General features: G+C 41.3%; 1 protein-coding gene and 1 non-coding gene across 4 annotated transcripts in view; one reads left to right on the forward strand and one right to left on the reverse strand.

The window, feature by feature from the left end:
* Positions 1–17,734, reverse strand: part of ECT2L (epithelial cell transforming 2 like) — a 113,204-nt gene that overhangs the window by 45,683 nt on the left and 49,787 nt on the right. For 2 of the 3 annotated variants that reach the window (XM_021937808.2, XM_031667393.1), the window contains exons 7-10: positions 16,063–16,201; positions 13,640–13,805; positions 8,935–9,063; positions 323–415 (exon numbers count right to left, since the gene is read on the reverse strand). In XM_021937808.2, the coding sequence (XP_021793500.2) occupies positions 323–415; positions 8,935–9,063; positions 13,640–13,805; positions 16,063–16,201 (527 nt within the window). The remainder of the gene's footprint in view (positions 1–322; positions 416–8,934; positions 9,064–13,639; positions 13,806–16,062; positions 16,202–17,734) is intronic. The other variant, XM_031667394.1, reaches the window with a different exon arrangement.
* LOC116275480 lies at positions 3,947–4,053 on the forward strand. Its single transcript, XR_004184613.1, has one exon. It is a non-coding gene; the product is annotated as a U6 spliceosomal RNA (small nuclear RNA).

Here is a 17,734-nt window from a genome sequence, read left to right on the forward strand (position 1 = left end):
TTTTACCAAGAAAAGTTATTCTTTGTACTTATTATTTTTCTAGATCAGCAACTTTGCTTAATTGTTAAAGATTATGTTTTCAACAGAGTTTTTGTAAATGATGGTTTGGGGCAAATTGTACAATAAATAATTCTCTTCTAAGCAAATGACTGAATGATGTGAGATTACCTAGTTTGGGAAGTAATAGCGTTCCTTCAGGGGAAGAATGAAAGAGAGTAATGGATATCAGCCATACCAGTACTATTAACTGGATTTTGTCTTTTGATGATCCTGGAGTTGGCTTGTGTTATTGGACATGGCACTCAGCTCCCATAACACTTACTGTGCTGGTAAGAGCCAGTTGCAATCCCAGTGGGGGCCGTAAAGAATGTGCCAGTTAGTTGAGACAGCTGGGAAAGAACTTCAGTTCCTGCCTCTGCATAGTCAAAAATACTTTTGTTAGTTTACTCATATGTTTTGCCATGGAAGACGATATAACTTGGATATTTGTTCCTTCCAAATCTCATGTTGAAATCTAATCCCTAGAGTTGGAGGTGGGGCCTGGCAGGAGGTATCTGGATCATGGGGGCAGATCCCTCATGAATGGCTAGTGCCATCCCCTTAGTGATGAGTGAGCTCTCACTCTGAGGTCACACAAGATCTGGTTGTTTAAAAGTGTGTGGCACCTCCTCCCTCTCTCTTGTTCCCGCTCTTGCCATGTGACACGCCAGCTGCCCCTTCACCCTCTGCCATGATTATAAGCTCCCCGAGGCCCTCACCAGACGCCAAGCAGATGCCAGTGGCATGCTTCCTATACAGCTTGGAGAACCACGAAGTAATTAAACCTCTTTTCTTTATAAATTACCCACCCTCAGGTATTTCTTTATAGCAATGCAAGAACAGACTCATCCAGAGCAGTTAAATATTATGTACGGGCACTAAAGAGATGGCCAAGAAAGGCCGCTAGCAGTTCTTGTCTTCCATTCAAACCACTCCATTGAACAGTCCATGGACACTTTATAGTTCACCCCTAAATACTGAAGCCGAAACAATCTGAGGACTAAACTCCAGGATGGGGAAAGAGGGCATGGAGTTTGATCTGGGGCTTATTTTCAGATTTGGAATACCCAACCCAAAGAAAGAGAAAAATCTATATATTTTTTCTAAAATAGTCTGACTCAAAGGATAAGTCTCATTATAAGAGGACAGATTTTAAAAAGTTAAACACAGGATGGAATATGATGATTAAAATTTAGCCCCTTCCCTGGGCAAAGACTTCATGACTAAAACACCAAAAGCAATTGCAACAAAAGCCAGAATTGACAAATGGGATCTAATTAAACTAAAGCACCTCTGCAGAGCAAAAGAAACTATCACCACAGTGAACAGGCAACCTACAGAATGGGAGAAAATTTTTGCAATCTATCCATCTGACAAAGGGCTAATATCCAGAATCTACAAGGAACTTAAACAAATTTACAAGAAAAAAAGAAAAAAAAATACAAAAAAAACCCAACCCCATCAAAAAGTGGCCGAAGGATGGGAACAGACACTTCTCAAAGGAAGACATTTATGAGGCCATCAAACACATGAAAAAAAGCTCATCATCACTGGTCATTAGAGAAATGCAAATCAAAGCCACAATGAGGTACCATCTCATGCCAGTTAGAATGGTGATTATTAGCAAGTCAGGAAACAACAGGTGCTGGTGAGGCTGTGGAGAAATAGGAACGCTTTTACACTGTTGGGGGAGTGTAAATTAGTTCTACCATTGTGGAAAACAGTGTGGTGATTGCTCAAGGATCTAGAACCATAAATACCATTTGACCCAGCAATCCCATAACTGGGTATATACCCAAAGGATTATAAATCATTCTACTATAAGGACACATGCACACGTATGTTTATTGCAGCACTGTTCACAATAGCAAAGACTTGGAACCAACCCAAATGTCCCTCAATGGTAGACTGGATAAAGAAAATGTGGCACATATACACCATGGAATACTAGGCAGCCATAAAAAACAATGAGTTCATGTCCTCTGCAGGGACATGGATGAAACTGGAAGCCATCATCCTCAGCAAACTAACACAGGAACGGAAAACCAAACACCGCATGTTCTCACTCATAAGTGGGAGTTGAACAATGAGAACACATGGACACAGGGAGGGGAACATCATACACTGGGGCCTAGGACGGTTGGGGGGAAAGGGGAGGAGAGCATTAGGACAAATAGCTAATGCATGCAGCGCTTAAAACCTAGATGACGGGTTGATAGATGCAGCAAATCACCATGGCACATGTATACCCATGTAACAAAGCTACACACACTGTACTTATATCCCAGAACTCAAAGTAAAAAATAAATAAATAAATAAATAATAAAAAATAGCCCCTTCAGTGGCACAACATATAGATTGAATTATTTAATTCAGCATACAGGTTGAATTACTTGGAATGAAATGGGTAATTTATTTTAACTATTTGTGGTCCAAGAATAAATACTCCAAAATGCTTCAATTGCTTCATGAAACAAGATGACAGCAGCTGAAAGTTTGGGATGTCTCTCACCTACTGATGTCTACAGCACTTTCATTGACAAATTCATCAATGAAATCAAATAGAGAGTCCAATGTACATACATAGTCAATAGATTTCAACAAAGGTACAAATTAAATTCATTGGAAAAAGGATAGTAGTTATAAAGAACGGTGATGAAACAACTAGCCATATGTTAAAAAAAATTAACTTCTATCCATATCTCATATATCACATTAAAAAAATAGTCAAGTGGATCACAGACCTAAAAGTCAAACTTAAAGCTATAAATATTTAGAAAAAACATAGGAGAAAATCTCAGTGGCCTTTGGTTAGGCAAATCGTGTTTAGATATGATGCCAAAGCATGATCTATACAAGAACATTTGATATATTTGATTTCATCGAAATTAAGAACTGTACTTCAGGCTGGGCACAGTGGCTCATGCCTGTAATCCCAGCACTTTGGGAGGCCGAGGTGGGCGGATCACCTGAGGTCAGGAGTTCAAGACTAGTCTGGCCAACATGGTGAAACCCTGTCTCTACTAAAAATATAAAAAAAGTAGCTGGGCATGGTGGTGGGCATCTGTAATCTTGTAATCCCAGCTACTCAGGAGGCTGAGGTAGGAGAATCCCTTAAACCTGGGAGGCGGAGGTTGCAATGAGTCGAGATTGTGCCATTGCACTCCAGCCTGGGTAACAAGAGCGAAACTCTGTCTCAAAAAAAAAAAAAAAAAAAAAAAGAAGAACTCTGCTTGAAAAGAAACTGTTCAAAGAAGGAAAATATAAGTCACAGACTGGAGAAAATATTTGCAAGTTACTTATCCAGTATGTGCAAAGAGTTCTTAAAACTGAATAAGAAACAAACAACCCAGTCTTTAAGATGGTCAAAAGAATGGCAAATAAGCATATGAAAAGATCTTGAGCATCATTAGTCATTAGAAAAATGCAAATTAAAACCACAATGAGATACCACCACATACCCACCCAAATGGCTAAAATTAAAAAGACTGGCCATACCAAGTGTTAGAATGATGGGCAGCTAGAGTTCTCAGATACTGCTTGTGGAAATGTAAAATGCTAAAGTCACTTTGGAAATCAGTTTAGCTGGTGTTTTTATAAAGTTAAACATACACCTACCTATAACCTTGCCACTCTACTCCCAGGTATTCATCCAAGAGAAATGAAAGCATATGTTCATAGCAGCTTTATTTGTAAAAGCAGAAACCAGGAAGAACTCAAATTTATCTATCAACAAATTAATGGATAAACAAATTGTAGTATACATGTACAATGTAATAATTCCCAGTAGTAAAAAGGAGACATTGATACATACATCGAATGGATAAATCTAAAATAATGATTGAGTGAAGAAAGTCAGACAGATAATACATACTATATGATGCCATTTATAGAAGATTCTAGGTCAGTGCTCACTTTGGCAGCACATATACTAAAATTGGAACAATACAGAGAAGATTAGTATGGCCTCTGCACATGGATGACCTGCAAATTTTTGAAATGTTCCATATTAAAAAAGAAAAAAGGAAAAGGAAAATTCTAGGCCAGGTGGGATGGCGCACGTCTGTGATCCCAGCAGGCTGAGGAAGGAGAATTGCTTGAGCCTAGGAGCTCAAGACCAGCCTGGGAAGCGTAGGGAGACCCTGTCTCTACTAAAAATAAAAAAATTAGCCAAGTGTGGTGGTGTGCGCCTGTAGTCCCAGCTACTCAGGAGGCTGAGGTGGGAGGATCGCTTGGCCCCAGGAAGTTGAGGCTGCACTAAGCCTTGATTTCACCACTGCACTCCAGCCTGGGCAACAAAGCAGACCCTGTCTCAAAAAAAAAAAAAAAAAAAAAAAAAGGAAAATTCCAGAAGATGAAAACTAATATACGTGAAAGAAAGACCAGTGGTTGCCTCAGGTTGGGGGTCGGGAGAAGCAAGAGAGAGAAATTATGGAATGGCATGAGGAAAGTTTTGGGGGTAACGAATATGTTCATTTTCTTGATTTTTCTTATGGTTTCATCGGATAAGCATACATATGTCAAAATTTAGTCAACTGCACACTTTAGTTATGTACAGTTTATTGTGTATTAGTTATATTTAAAAATGTTTTTAATGCCAAAAAGAATGAGTCTCAGATTCTCAGATTTTTGGCTTATGCAGTAACTGTTGAATGATATTTTTACGGAGGAATCTGGGGAAGGGGTAGGTTTGGTGCTGGGGAGGCAATCAAGGGTCTGATTTATCCTTGAGGTGTCTATTAAATGTGCAAATTAAACATCCAGTATGAAGATTCCAAGTGGGAATTAGATATGAGTCTGCAGCTCAGAGATTTCAGAGCTGGAGACATAAATTTCGGGGTTCTCAGCATATAAATTATATTTAGAGTCATAGTGATATGGTTTGGCTGTGTCCCCACCCAAAATCTCATCTTGAATTGTAATAATCCTCACGTGTCAAGGGTGGGACCAGGTGGAGATAATTGAATTAAGGGGGCAATCTCCCTATCCTCTTCTCGTGAGAGCGAGTGAGTTCTCATGAGATCTGATGGTTTTATAAGGGGCTTCCTCCTTTGCTTAGTTCTTATTTTTCTCCCTCCTGCCGCCATGTGAAGAAGGACATGTTTGCTTCCCCAGCCATGCAGAACTGTGAGTCAATTAAACCTCTTTCCTTTATAAATTACCCAGTCTCCGGCAGTTATTCATAGCAGCATGAGAACGGACCAAGTGTGAGAAAGGAATAATACACATAGGAGTAGTGAGACTGCCTAGGGAGGAGAGTGCGTATGTGGAAAAGGAGAGAGGCTAGGATCAAGCCATAGAGAATATTTAAGGATCCTGCAGAGAAAGAAGAACCTGCAAAGGAGACAAGAGGGCACTGAGGTAGGAGGAAACAGGGAGCGGGTGGTATTAGGGACAACAAGAGAAGGAGTATTTCAAGAAGGGGCGTTCCTCTGCATCAGATGCTTCCAAGAAGTCAAAGTGAGATGGGAATGGAGCAGGGACCACTGGATTTGAGCACGTGGAAGTCACTTACAGTCCTCCAAAAGCAGTGCCAGTAGAGACAGAGACCCATTGGAGGAGCTTGAGGAGAGTGTGGGAGGTGAGGAAGGAAGGCCTTGAAGCAGCAGCGTCAACATAACCTGGAAACTTGATAGAAAGGAAAATTCTCCAGCCCCACCCCAGACTTAACTGAGTCTGAAACTCTGCGTGGGACCCAGCAATGTGTAGTTTAACCAGCCCTCCAGGTGATATGGATGCACGCTCAAGTCTGAGAACCTCTGGTCTTGTCAATTGAAAAAGTGGCGAGGGAAAGCTTGTTGTCCTTTTATTTTTTTAAAAGACAGGAGATTACAGGTGTTTCTGTTTGATAGAAACAATCCAATAAAGAGAGACATGAGGGCATAGGAGAGGATTGGATGTAGGAAGTCTGGAGAAGATGAAAGGCAATGGGCTAGATTCCAAGTGCAGTATCTGAGCTTGTTTGAGACGGGTGCTGCTTCCATCAAGGCAGAAAGGGAGACAGAATAAAAAGTAAGAGGTGGAGCTAGTGGTGGATTCGATGGTGGGAGGAAAATTAGGGAGTTCCCATATGATTCTGTTTTCTCAGGGAACTAAAAGGTGAGGTCAAAGCTGAGAGACAGGGTTATTGAAAGATTGTCTAAAGAGAAGAGATAAAATTGTCATCTCAAAGAGTGTGAAAATGAATTTACCAAGGAAATTGCTCATCAGTGTTGCAATCCCATTTGACAGTTATGTCACCAAAGTAAAGTTAGACCAATCAGAACAGTTGTATCACTTACTCCAACAGTCTTTAAAGCTGCTTTAGTACCCACAGGTATAGCGTGTGCAGAGAGTTGTGTTTTAACTAACTTTGGGATTTAGCCAGAAAAATTGGGATTTACCCAAAAAAGACAAGGAAGTTCAGATTCTTAGCAAGGGAGTGATGATAAAGTTGGGCCATTAAATCCAAGTTTAACAAGGAAGGAAGCAAAAATGAACACGTGGTGATAGTGAAAAAGTTGGAGCGTGTAGGCTGGAGGTCTTAGATAAAGAATTGCTGGGCCAGGTGTGCTGGCTTATGCCTGTAATCCCAGCCCTTTGGGAGGCTGAGGTGGGCGGATAATGAGGTTAGAAGTTCTAGACCAGCCTGGCCAATATGGTGAAACCCTGTCTCTACTAAAATTACAAAAATTAGCTGGGTGTGGTGGCCCATGCCTGTAGTCCCAGCTACTTGGGAGGCTGAGAAGAATCACTTGAGCCTGGGAGGTGGAGGTTGCAGTGAGCCAAGATCACGCCACTGCACTCCAGCCTGGGCGACAGAGTGATACTCCATCTGGGGAAAAAAAAAAAAAAAAAGACGAAAAGAATTGCTGTGGTGGGGGTATTTGAGTACATGATTTGAAAATGGTTCTCAAAGATAAATACTTGAAATCAAGATTTTAGGGGTGATACAGCTACTGGGCTGACAAGCCTAAGAGGGATGCCTGAAGTGGTGGAAAAGAGATATTTGGACTGAGAAGTCAATGATCTTTCATGCATCCAGGTGAATATTACATTTGATGAGAATTTCGGGGCCCAGAATGGTGATGAGAAGCCTATTTTTTGAGTGTCATTAAGTTTCACTTGAGATAATTTTTATGTCACTGAATCCACTTCCCCCCTTTATTCTTATTCTGCCTTTCAATACTTTCCCAAGTCCTTTCTTCTTCACTTAAAATATTTGTTTTGTTCTTATTATAAAAGTAATATTAGTTCATTACAGGAAATTGAGACAAAATAAATTAAAGGGAGAAAAAAAGAAAGGAAAACTCACTTATATCCAACTAGTGTCAACACTTTGGTATACATCCTTCCAAATCTTTTTCTATAAATACATACACCAACTCACACATGTTGTAAACAATGAGATCACACCATCCAACTCTTTGTAACCTAGTCTTTTAAAACTAAGTTCAAAAGTAGAAAAGTAGAAAAATTATAAAACGCATCTAGAAATAGGTGCTGTTAATATTTTGGTATATTTCCTTTTAGATTTTTCTATGCATATTTTCTTTTTTTTTTTTTTTTTTTTCCTGAGGCAGAGTCTCACTCTGTCGCCCAGGTTGGAGTGTAGTGGTGTGATCTTGGCTCACAGCAACCTCTGCCTCCCAGCAGATTCTCCTGCCTCAGCCTCCTGAGTAGCTGGGATTACAGGTACCCACCACCACACCCAGCTAATTTTTTCTATTTTTAGTAGAGATGGGGTTTCGCCATATTGGCCAGGCTAGTCCTGAACCCTGACCTCAGTTGATCTGCTCACCTTGGCCTCCCAAAGTACTGGGATTACAAGCATGAGCCACCACACCCGACCAGCGTATTTTCTACATAATTGAGATTTAAGAAATATATATATATATAACTGGAATAACTTTGTAAAATTATTTACACGTTTTAAAAAATTCTTTCCCATTCTTTTTTTTCCTGTCCCCTGATTGAAGCCTGCCAGGGGCTTGCTTTGCATATGTCCAACAGTCCTGTGAAATTTGAGGAGTAGAAAGAATTTTAAAACTCACAGTTCCCAAGGAATGGCTAACAACAACAACAACAACAAAACAGCATGAGATAATTTAATTTCACATTCCGTCTCCCCTGCTCTGCTTGGTAAAACATTGTCCATGAATACAGAGCTTTTACTGAACAGATCTCAAAGAGTGAGTTTCACGTAATGCTTCTGAAGTTTCTCTTCAAGCATAGAAATCAACTTTGAATCACAGTTGCTGATTCTAGACAGGCAGCCACTTAAAATGATATCAGCAACCTTAGTCATTAGCCATACTCATCTTTATAAAGCGCTTCGCTGTTTTTAATATTATCTAAGAATATATACTATATTTATTATTTAAATATTTATGTCATCTTGATATTCACAAGTCCTTAAGACACACTAAGATACTGTTGTTCTAAATTTCATATGAGGAAATAGAGGTCCACAAGTTTGCCTAATGCCACAAAGCTAAACGATGGTGTGGATGGAACTCAAGTTCAGGTTCTTGGTCACCAAAGTTCATGCCTACTCCAGGTTCAGAAGGCGGCAGGGGGCGTTTCCTCGGATTGAATGATTATGGCTCCTATGATGGTCAGGCACCTTCCCTTATATCCTGGATGCTGGTTTTATTGTGTTTTCCAGAATAAATATAAATAATGCTGCTGGGTCTTGCCATTTAGGGACTGTATTTCTGCAGAGACAGGTTACTCTCATCACTATCCCTCACTGCTACTTTCCTGAAATACCTGGATATGTGACGTATAAAGAAAAAAGAAATTGAAGCATGAAATGTGACTGAATCATTTGACCCAGGGGCATTTCAGTAATTCACAACATATCCCCATGAAGTGGCAAGGCCACTGTCTCTGTACGAGGTGTTCCGAGCTAACCTGATGCTCCAAGGGGCACGAAGAAGTCCACGTGACCCCCTTCTTCTTCAGTGGCCACATAGCTTCCTAATTTCTCCCAGAAATCTCTCACTTCAGGCCTCAGTAAATTTTTAACACCAATTTTATAGCCTGAGGAAAAAAATCAAAATGTCATATTAGTTTGTAACATAATCCTGAACCGAAATTATTAGCAGTTTGTGAAAATGTAAGCACAAAACCAAAATGCCATCTTCCTATAAGACCAAGATACCTGAGGCACCTCTGCTTCCTCCTGCATCATGTCGGGGCCATCACCATGGCCCTGTTCTCCTTCACATCCTGGGTGAACTGGACAGTATGCACTCCGGTTGAGGACACTGCATTTCTGCCTCCACTGTGCCGCAGGGTAAGACATCAGGCACATGCAGGGTTTAGGGTGGATGGCCAGCAAGCCATGGGACTTTGCAACCAAGTTCCAAAGTAGAACTGTTTCCCAGGATTGTCAATCAAAAAATAAATAGTGCAGAGCAGAAGTAAGGCTCTCAGAGATGGTAACCATCAACTGAAACTCTCCTTTTCTCTCACTTCCCGACAAGTCTGTGTGATGATTCCGCTAAGCTGCATGGGTCTGGACCCATTTCTAAAGGAGTCCTGGAAACTCCACATTCCCAGGCTCTGGGGATGAAATGAAAACAGGCAAAGAATTCTGGTGTTTCACTCCCTCCCACTGGGAGGGAGAAAGGACTTCTTCATGTGACAGGGTAGCCGACTTTGTTTTGATGTTGTTTTGAAAGCAAAAGCTTTTGGGAAAACACCACAATTATATAGAAGGAAATTAGTTGTTTGAGGTATTTTGTCATTGTTACTGTTGCTTTAAAAAAAACAAAATAAGGGCCAGGAGCGGTGGCTCATGCCTGTAATCCCAACACTTTGGGAGGCCGAGGCAGACGGATCACAAGGTCAGGGGTTCGAGATCAGCCTGGCCAATATGGTGAAACCCCATCTCTACTAAAAATACAAAAATTAGCTGGGCATGGTGATGCATGCCTGTAATCCCAGCTACTCAGGAGGCTGAGGCAGAAGAATTGCTTGAACCCTGGAGGCGGAGGTTGCAGTGAGCCGAGATTGCGACACTGTGCTCCATCCTGGGCGACAGAGTGAGACTCCATCTCAAAACAAAACAAAAAAACAAAAAAGCAAAAAAACACCCAGAATAAGGAAAAGGCAGAGTTTGAAAACTTTTCTTACCTGGAGAACAAAAAGGCTGAGATGAAGAAACTCTAATAGGGCATTCTACATGAGATAAACTTACTCCCATCATATAAACTTGCCAATATCTCTGCACCATTTAGAGAAGAGTTACTATGTCATTATACATTTAAACCCCAAACAAATAGTATCTGTGCTTTACTTTGGGAGGACATAGAAAAACAATGTGGAACACAACTTGCCCTAGGCACAGGTAAGCTAAACAAGGAAAACCAGAAGTAAGGTAAAGTGAAACAAAAGACAATTCGTTTCTGCCAATGATAAATTTCACTGAAACTTTCCAAGTACATGAAGTCCCAACCACAGAGATGGCAATTTGACAGGTGACTCAGGGACTCACTTTGCCATTTTGCTGGTTTACTCCAGCCATATCTGGGACCATCTTATTCCTTCTCTCCCCTCATCCCACAATGATGGAAGAGTTCAATTAAGTAAGTTTTAAAACAATTTTACTTTAAGTGTAAGCAAGGAAGAATGTAAGTTATAAGAATAGAAACTAGATACTTACTTTTAAAACATTCATCATCTCTTTCTCCTGAACAAAAGTAACCATTGAGGTTTGTTTTGAGGGGCAGGGGATTGGGGGTTTTTGGTTTGTTTTTGTTTTTGTTTTTTTTAAGACCAGGTCTTGTTCTGTAGCCCAGACTGGAGTGCAGTGGTTCAATGGCTCACTTCAACCTCCGCCCCGCTGGGCTCCAGGAATCCTTCCACCTCAGCCTCCCAGGGCGTAGCTGGGACTACAGAGGTGTGTGCCGCCACACCCAGTTAATTTCTTTTTATTTTTTTGTAGAGATGGGGTTTCGTCATGTTGCCCAGGCTGGTGTGGGCTCCTGGGCTCAAGAGAGCCACCTACATCGGCCTCCCAAAGTGTCGGGATTACAAGTGTGAGCCACCATGCTCCACCCCATTGAGATTTTTGATAGCTGCCCTGTAACAAGTTGACGGTATCAGCCATTCCTTTCCTTTGTAGTATAAGCCAACTAGGAATATAATAAATGTTAGTGTATACCAATTTATAGATCTTAGTATTTGCTATTAAAATTGCTGCACTTTCATCAAATTTAAAACTTTTGTGCATCAAAGTGTACAATCAACAGAGTGAAAATGAAATCTATGTAATGGGAGAAAATATTTGCAAATCATATATTTGACAAGGGATTAATATTTGGAATATATGAACTCTAACTCAACAGTGAAAAAAATCAAATAACCTACTTTTTAAAAATGTGCAAAGGACATGAATAGACATTTCTCTAAAGAAGATAACCAAATGGCCAACAAGCCTATGAAAAGATGCTTGACATCACTAATCAGAGAAATGCAAATCAAAACCACAATGAGATATTACATCCATTAGGATGGCTACTATTAAAAAAAAAAAAAAGGCTAGGCATGGTGTCTCACACCTGTAATCCCAGCATGTTGGGGACTGAGGTGGAAGGATTGCTTGAGGCTAGGTGTTCCAGACCAGCCTGGACAATATAGTGGGACCCCATCTCTAAAAAATAAAAATAGAAATTAGCTGGATATGATGGTGTGCATCAGCTACTCAGGACGCTGAGGAAAAAGGATCACTTGAACCTAGGAGTTCGAGGCTACAGTGAGCTATGATCACGCCACTGCATTTCACCTTGGGCAACAGAGCAAGGCTCTGTCTCCAAAAACAACCAATAAAACAAACAAAAAAATAAAAAATAAAAAGCACAGATACACAACAGAAAATAAGTGTTGGCAAGGATGTGGGATGTGTAGAGACTGTAACCCTTGTGCACTGTTGGTGGGATTAGGAAATGATGCAACCGCTATGGAAAACAGCATCGAGATTTCTTTTTCTTTCTTTCTTTTTTTTTTTTTTTTTGAGATGGAGTTTCATTCTTATTGCCCAGGCTGGAGTTCAGTGGCACGATCTCGGCTCACTGCAACCTCCACCTCCCGGGTTCAAGCAATTCTCCTGCCTCAGCCTCCCGAGTAGCTGGGATTTCAGGCATGCACTACCACATCTGGCTAATTTTGTATTTTTAGTAGAGACGGGGTTTCTCAATGTTGGTCAGGCTGGCTCAATCTCCCAACCTTAGGTGATCCACCCACCTCAGCCTCCCAAAGTGTTGGGATTATAGGTGTGAGCCACTGCAGCAGGCTGGAGATTTCTTTAAAAAGTAAAAATAGAACCATCATATAATCTGTCAATCTCACTTGTGGTACATATCCAGAATTGAAAGCAGGATCTCAAAGAGATGGTTGCATACCCATATTCAACAATAGCAGCACTATTCACGGTAGAAGTGGAAGCAACCCAGTGTCCATCAGTGGATGAACAGGTAAACAAAATGTGCTGTATATATGCCCTTAAAAGGAACACATACAACACGGATGACCTTTCAGGACGTTATACTAAGTGACATAAGCCAGTCACGGCCAGGCAAAGTGGCTCATGCCTGTAATCCCAGCACTTTGGGAGGCTGAGGCAGGTGGATCACTGGAGGTTAGGAGTTCAAGACCAGCCTGGCCACCATGCTGGAACCCCATCTCTACTAAAAATGTAAAAATTAGCCAGGCATGGTGGTGGACATCTGTAATTACAGCTACTTGGGAGGCTGAGGCAGGAGAATCACTCGAATCCCGGAGGCAGAGAGAGGTTGCAGTGAGCTGAGATTGTGCCGCTGCACTCCAGCCTGGGCGACAAGAGCGAGACTCTGTCTAAAAAAAAAAAAAAAAAAAAGCAATTCACAAGAAGACAAGACAAATACTGTGTGGTTCCCCTATAAGAGGTATCTAAAATACTCAAATTCACAGAAACAAGGTGGAATGGTGGTTGCCGGGCCTGTGGAAAGGAGAAGAGAGAAGTTTGTTTTCAGTGGGCACAGCGTTTCAGTTTTGCAAGATGGAAAATTTTTGGAGATCTGTTTCACAACAGTGTGAACCAACAATACTGAACTGCACACTTCAAAATGGTTAAGACAGTAACCTGTTTCTTGAATCAAAATTTGAAAAAACGGTCATCAAAAAAATTGCTTCAAGTCAGGGTGTGGTGGCTCACCCCTGTAATCCCAGCACTTCAAGAGGCTAAGGCAGGAGAATCACTTAAGCCCAGGAGTTTGGGACCAGCATGGGCAACATGGAGAAAGCCCATCTCTACAAAAAATACAAAAATTAGCTGGGCGTGGCGGCACACACCTGTCGTCCCAGCTGCTCAGGAGGCTGAGGTGGGTAGATCACTTGAGCCTGGGAAGTCCAGGCTGCAGGGAGCCGTGATCACACCACTGCACTCCAGCTTGGGTGACAGAAAGAGACCCTGAATCAAGAAAAAAAAAAAAAAAAAGCTTCACTTTTTTCATAAAGCCAAAAAATCAATACATCTTAGCAACTTGGAACTGAAATAGTCCTCCGAAAGTCATACTGTGGACAAACTGCACAGCACGAAGTTGCATGGTTGTTCATCGTCAATCCCCAGGCCTACCTTGGAGTAAATTGATTTCTCTGCTATCTCCATCGCTAAATATTCCCATGCTCTGTGCCTTCCTCCCGTCCAGAGCTTTTTCTATCAGATACAGCAGGCTCTCCAGGGTTACGCTGTGTTCATATACCACAGAAACGACACCAGCCTTCACGCTCTCCACTACCATCTGGAGAATGAAACCAAAGTTGCAGGAGCCGAGACCCACTATTTTAGAATATTTATTAATGAAAGAAATAGAATGGATACAAAATGTGCCGTGATTTCTAAAGAATTTTCAGAGATTATGGAAGAAGATAAGCTTCCTCCTTCATTGGTTTCTATTAAAATTAGTTTATTTCTAATTATAAGAGGAGAAAATTAAGTACACATGTAACTCCACTCAGAGATAAATACTATTAACAATTTAGATTATTTTCTTCCAGCCTTTTTATCTTTGTGCACAACATGCACAAAGACATATAAATAACTTTTAAAAAGTAATAGTGGCCAAGCACAGTGGCTCACACTTGTAACCCCAGCACTCTGGGAGACTGAGGCTGCTGGATAACTTGAGCTCAGGAGTTCAAGACCAGCCTGGGCAACATGGTGAAACCCCTGTCTCTACAAAAACTAAAAAAATTAGGCAGGTGTGGTGGCATGTGCCTGTAGTCCCAGCAATCCTCCTGCCTTGGCCTCAAAGTGTTGGGATTATAGGTGTGAGCCACCATGCCCGGCCAGCATGATGCATTGTTAAACACTGTGGAAACTATCTATGGCCCACATGGAGATCAAGGCTCTGATCTTGCTTTCGTGTGGATCCACTGAGCTCACCGGTTATCAGTAATTAGAGCTGACTCCTAGATGCCCAGAAGAAGTGAGTTCGTATCTTAAAAGGAGCCATTTTGTTACAAATAGAAACTTTTCTAAGTATATGTGCCTATGTGTGCATATTCACACACATACACATATATACATACAAATACACTCACATATATAGATACAAAGATTGTCTTTGTGCTTCCTTTATTTTTATATTATTCAGATTAAAATTAAAATATATAACTTCATTATAGAGAAACCAAACAGGATTTCTGACATTGTTCTTTTGTGAGATGGTGGTTACATAATACTATTTGGGAATTTCAGAGAAGTTTCAAAGTAATTCTTAATCAGCATGCTCCTTTTTTGGATTAAGTGCAACAAATTAAATTCAACAGAAATTTATTGGACATGCACACTGATATGGTTTGGCTCTGTGTCCCCACCCAAATCTCATCTTGAATTGTAATACCCATAATCCCCGTGTGTCGAGGGAGGGACCTGGTGGGAGGTGATTGGATCATGGGGTTGGTTTCCTGCATGCTGTTCTCGTGACACTGAGTTTTCATGAGATCTGATGGTTTCATAAGTGGCATTTCCCCTGCTCATTGCTCTCTCTCCTGCTGGCATGTGAAGAAGGTCCTTGCTTTCCCTTAGCCTTCTGCCATGACTGTAAGTTTCCTGAGGCCTCCTCGCCATGTCAAACTGTGAGTCAGTTAAACCTCTTTCCTTTATGAATTACCCAGTCTTGGGTATTTCTTTATAGCAGTGAGAATGGACTAATACACACACACACACACACACACACACTCTCACAAATGTTCAGACACAGAGATCTACATGTAGCATCAATGGGTGAAGCTAAAAGAGTGCTGGAATTTTAGGATTTAGAATTCAGAATTTAGGTTCTAGTGTTTGAAACTTTGACACTTGAGTAAGTTGTCACCTCTCAGTTAAAAGGCCTCAGTTAAAAGTTTGGGCCTTTAATGCTTTTTCAAAATAATATTATTTATGATTACCTTTATCGCTTCTGTTTTTTTTTGTTTGTTTGTTTTGAGACAGACTTACTCTGTCACCCGGGCTGGAGTGCAGTATCCTGATCACTACAACCTCCACCTCCTGAGTTCAAGCGATTGTCATGCCTCACCCTCCTGAGTAGCTGGGACTACAGGTGCACACCACCACACCCGGCTATTTTTTTTGTACTTTTAGTAGAGATGGGGTTTTGCCATGTTGGCCAGGCTGGTCTTGAACTCCTGACCTCAGGTGATCCACCTACCTTGACCTCCCAAAGTGCTGGGATTACAGGTGTAAGTCACTGCACCTGGCCTTTTATTTTTTTATAGAAACAGAGTCTCACTTTGTTGCCCAGGCTGGAGTGCAGTGTTGTGATCACAGTTCGCTGCAGCCTCAACCTCCTGGGTTCCAGTGATCCTCCCACCTCAGCCTTCTGAGTAGCTGGGACTACAGGTATGTGCCACCACACCTGGCTTGATTTTCCTTTTAGAAGTTGAATCATTTTTCATAAACATGGTGGCCAAAAGATTGTCACACACCCTCTAGTCTAGATGAAAAAAAAAAAAAAAAAAAAAACAGGACAGGACTGGCCTCATAACATACTCTACCTCATACGCAGGAATCCGGGATGATATTAATATGAAGTGTGGCCGGAGAGCATATGAAGAGCTGTCATCATTTTTATGAACTCCATGCCGATATTTCTTTGATAATAAAGGGTAGGAATGGCTTCCAGAAATATTGCTTCTATGGAGAAAAAGGAAATATGAGAAGTTTTCATGTTCTCTTACCTTGAGTTTTGGTAAGTAAGCAGCACATGTCTCTGGGCATCAGCCCTATTCTACAAGGCACGTGGCCTCCATGCCTTAGCCTCTCCCTGTGTTTTGTGGGGACAGTAGCAAATGGAGCTCCTGGGTGGGGTGAGGCCAAATCTGTTCTCTGAGCCTGTCCTCCACCACATGTGGGATGCTGGAACAGTCTCTCAGAACTTACTTAGCTCGTAAATGAATGTAATGACGTATTTGGGAGTTCAAAAAGATATTTAAAAAGAAGTAGCTGAGAGATTGTGAATTTCCTTCTAGGCCTCAGTTGTTCCTGAATAATATCTTCATTCTCTCCACAGCCACCCTCACCTCCAGCAATACCAGCAGCAGGGGCTTCCCTGTGCTTCTTAAAATTCCATATATATATATATATATTTTTGTTTGTTTGTTTGTTTGTTTGTTTTATTTTATTTTTTTTAAGTGACAGGGTCCTGCTCTGTCACCCAGGCAGGAGTGCAGTTGTGTCCTCACAGTTCACTGCAGCCTCAACTTCCCAGGCTCAAGCAATCCTCCCACCTCAGCCTCCTGAGTAAGTGGGACCGCAGGTGTATGCCATCACAACCAGCAGATGGGGTCTCGCTACGTTGCCTAGGCTGGTCTCCAACTCCTGAATTCAAGTGATCCTCGCACCTTGGCCTCCCAAAGTGCTGGGATTATAGGCGTGAGCCACCATGCCTGGCCTCTTAAAATTCTTTATGTGCCTTGAACAAGTGAATGCACACATTCACAAATGTTCAGACACACAGAGATCCATATGTAGCGTCAGTGGGTGACGTTGAAAAAGTGTTGGAATCTTAGAGTTTTAGGTTCTAGTGTTTGACACTTTGACATGTGGGTAAATCACATCACCTTCCTAGGCCTCAGTTTCCTCATTTGAAACAGGTGAGTGAGATTATATGATCTCAAGAATCCAAAGTTGGCTGGGCATGGTGGCTCACACTTGTAATCCCAGCACTTTTGGAGGCTGAGACCGGTGGATCACCTGAGGTCAGGAGTTCGAGACCAGCCTGGCCAACATGGTAAAACCCCGTCTGTACTAAAAATACAAAAATTAGCCGGGCATGGTAGTGCGCGCCTGTAGTCCCAGCTACTCAGGAGCCTGAGGCAGAAGAATAGCTTGAACCCAGGAGGCAGAGGTTGCAATAAGCTGAGATCGTGCCACTGCACTCTAGCCTAGGTGACAGAGTGAGACTTCATCTCAAAAAAAAAAAAAAAAAAAAGTTTAAAAAGAAATTCTAAGCAGATGCACAATGGTAATGGTTATGAATGTCAGATAGAATTTAATTTCTGGTAATTTCAGTCTATAGTATGATTTGGTAACTGAATGCAGCTGATGTTTCTCTATTTTGGGTAATAAAAGAATTATATTTGTACATAAAAATATAAGTGGAAGTTATATTTGGATACTCTTACTTCATAGAAAACACTTGTGGAAAAAAATGTTATTTTTGCTCAA

The sequence above is a fragment of the Papio anubis genome, chromosome 6 (genome assembly GCF_008728515.1).
Source record: "Papio anubis isolate 15944 chromosome 6, Panubis1.0, whole genome shotgun sequence".
In the NCBI taxonomy this organism is placed as follows: Eukaryota; Metazoa; Chordata; class Mammalia; order Primates; family Cercopithecidae; genus Papio; species Papio anubis.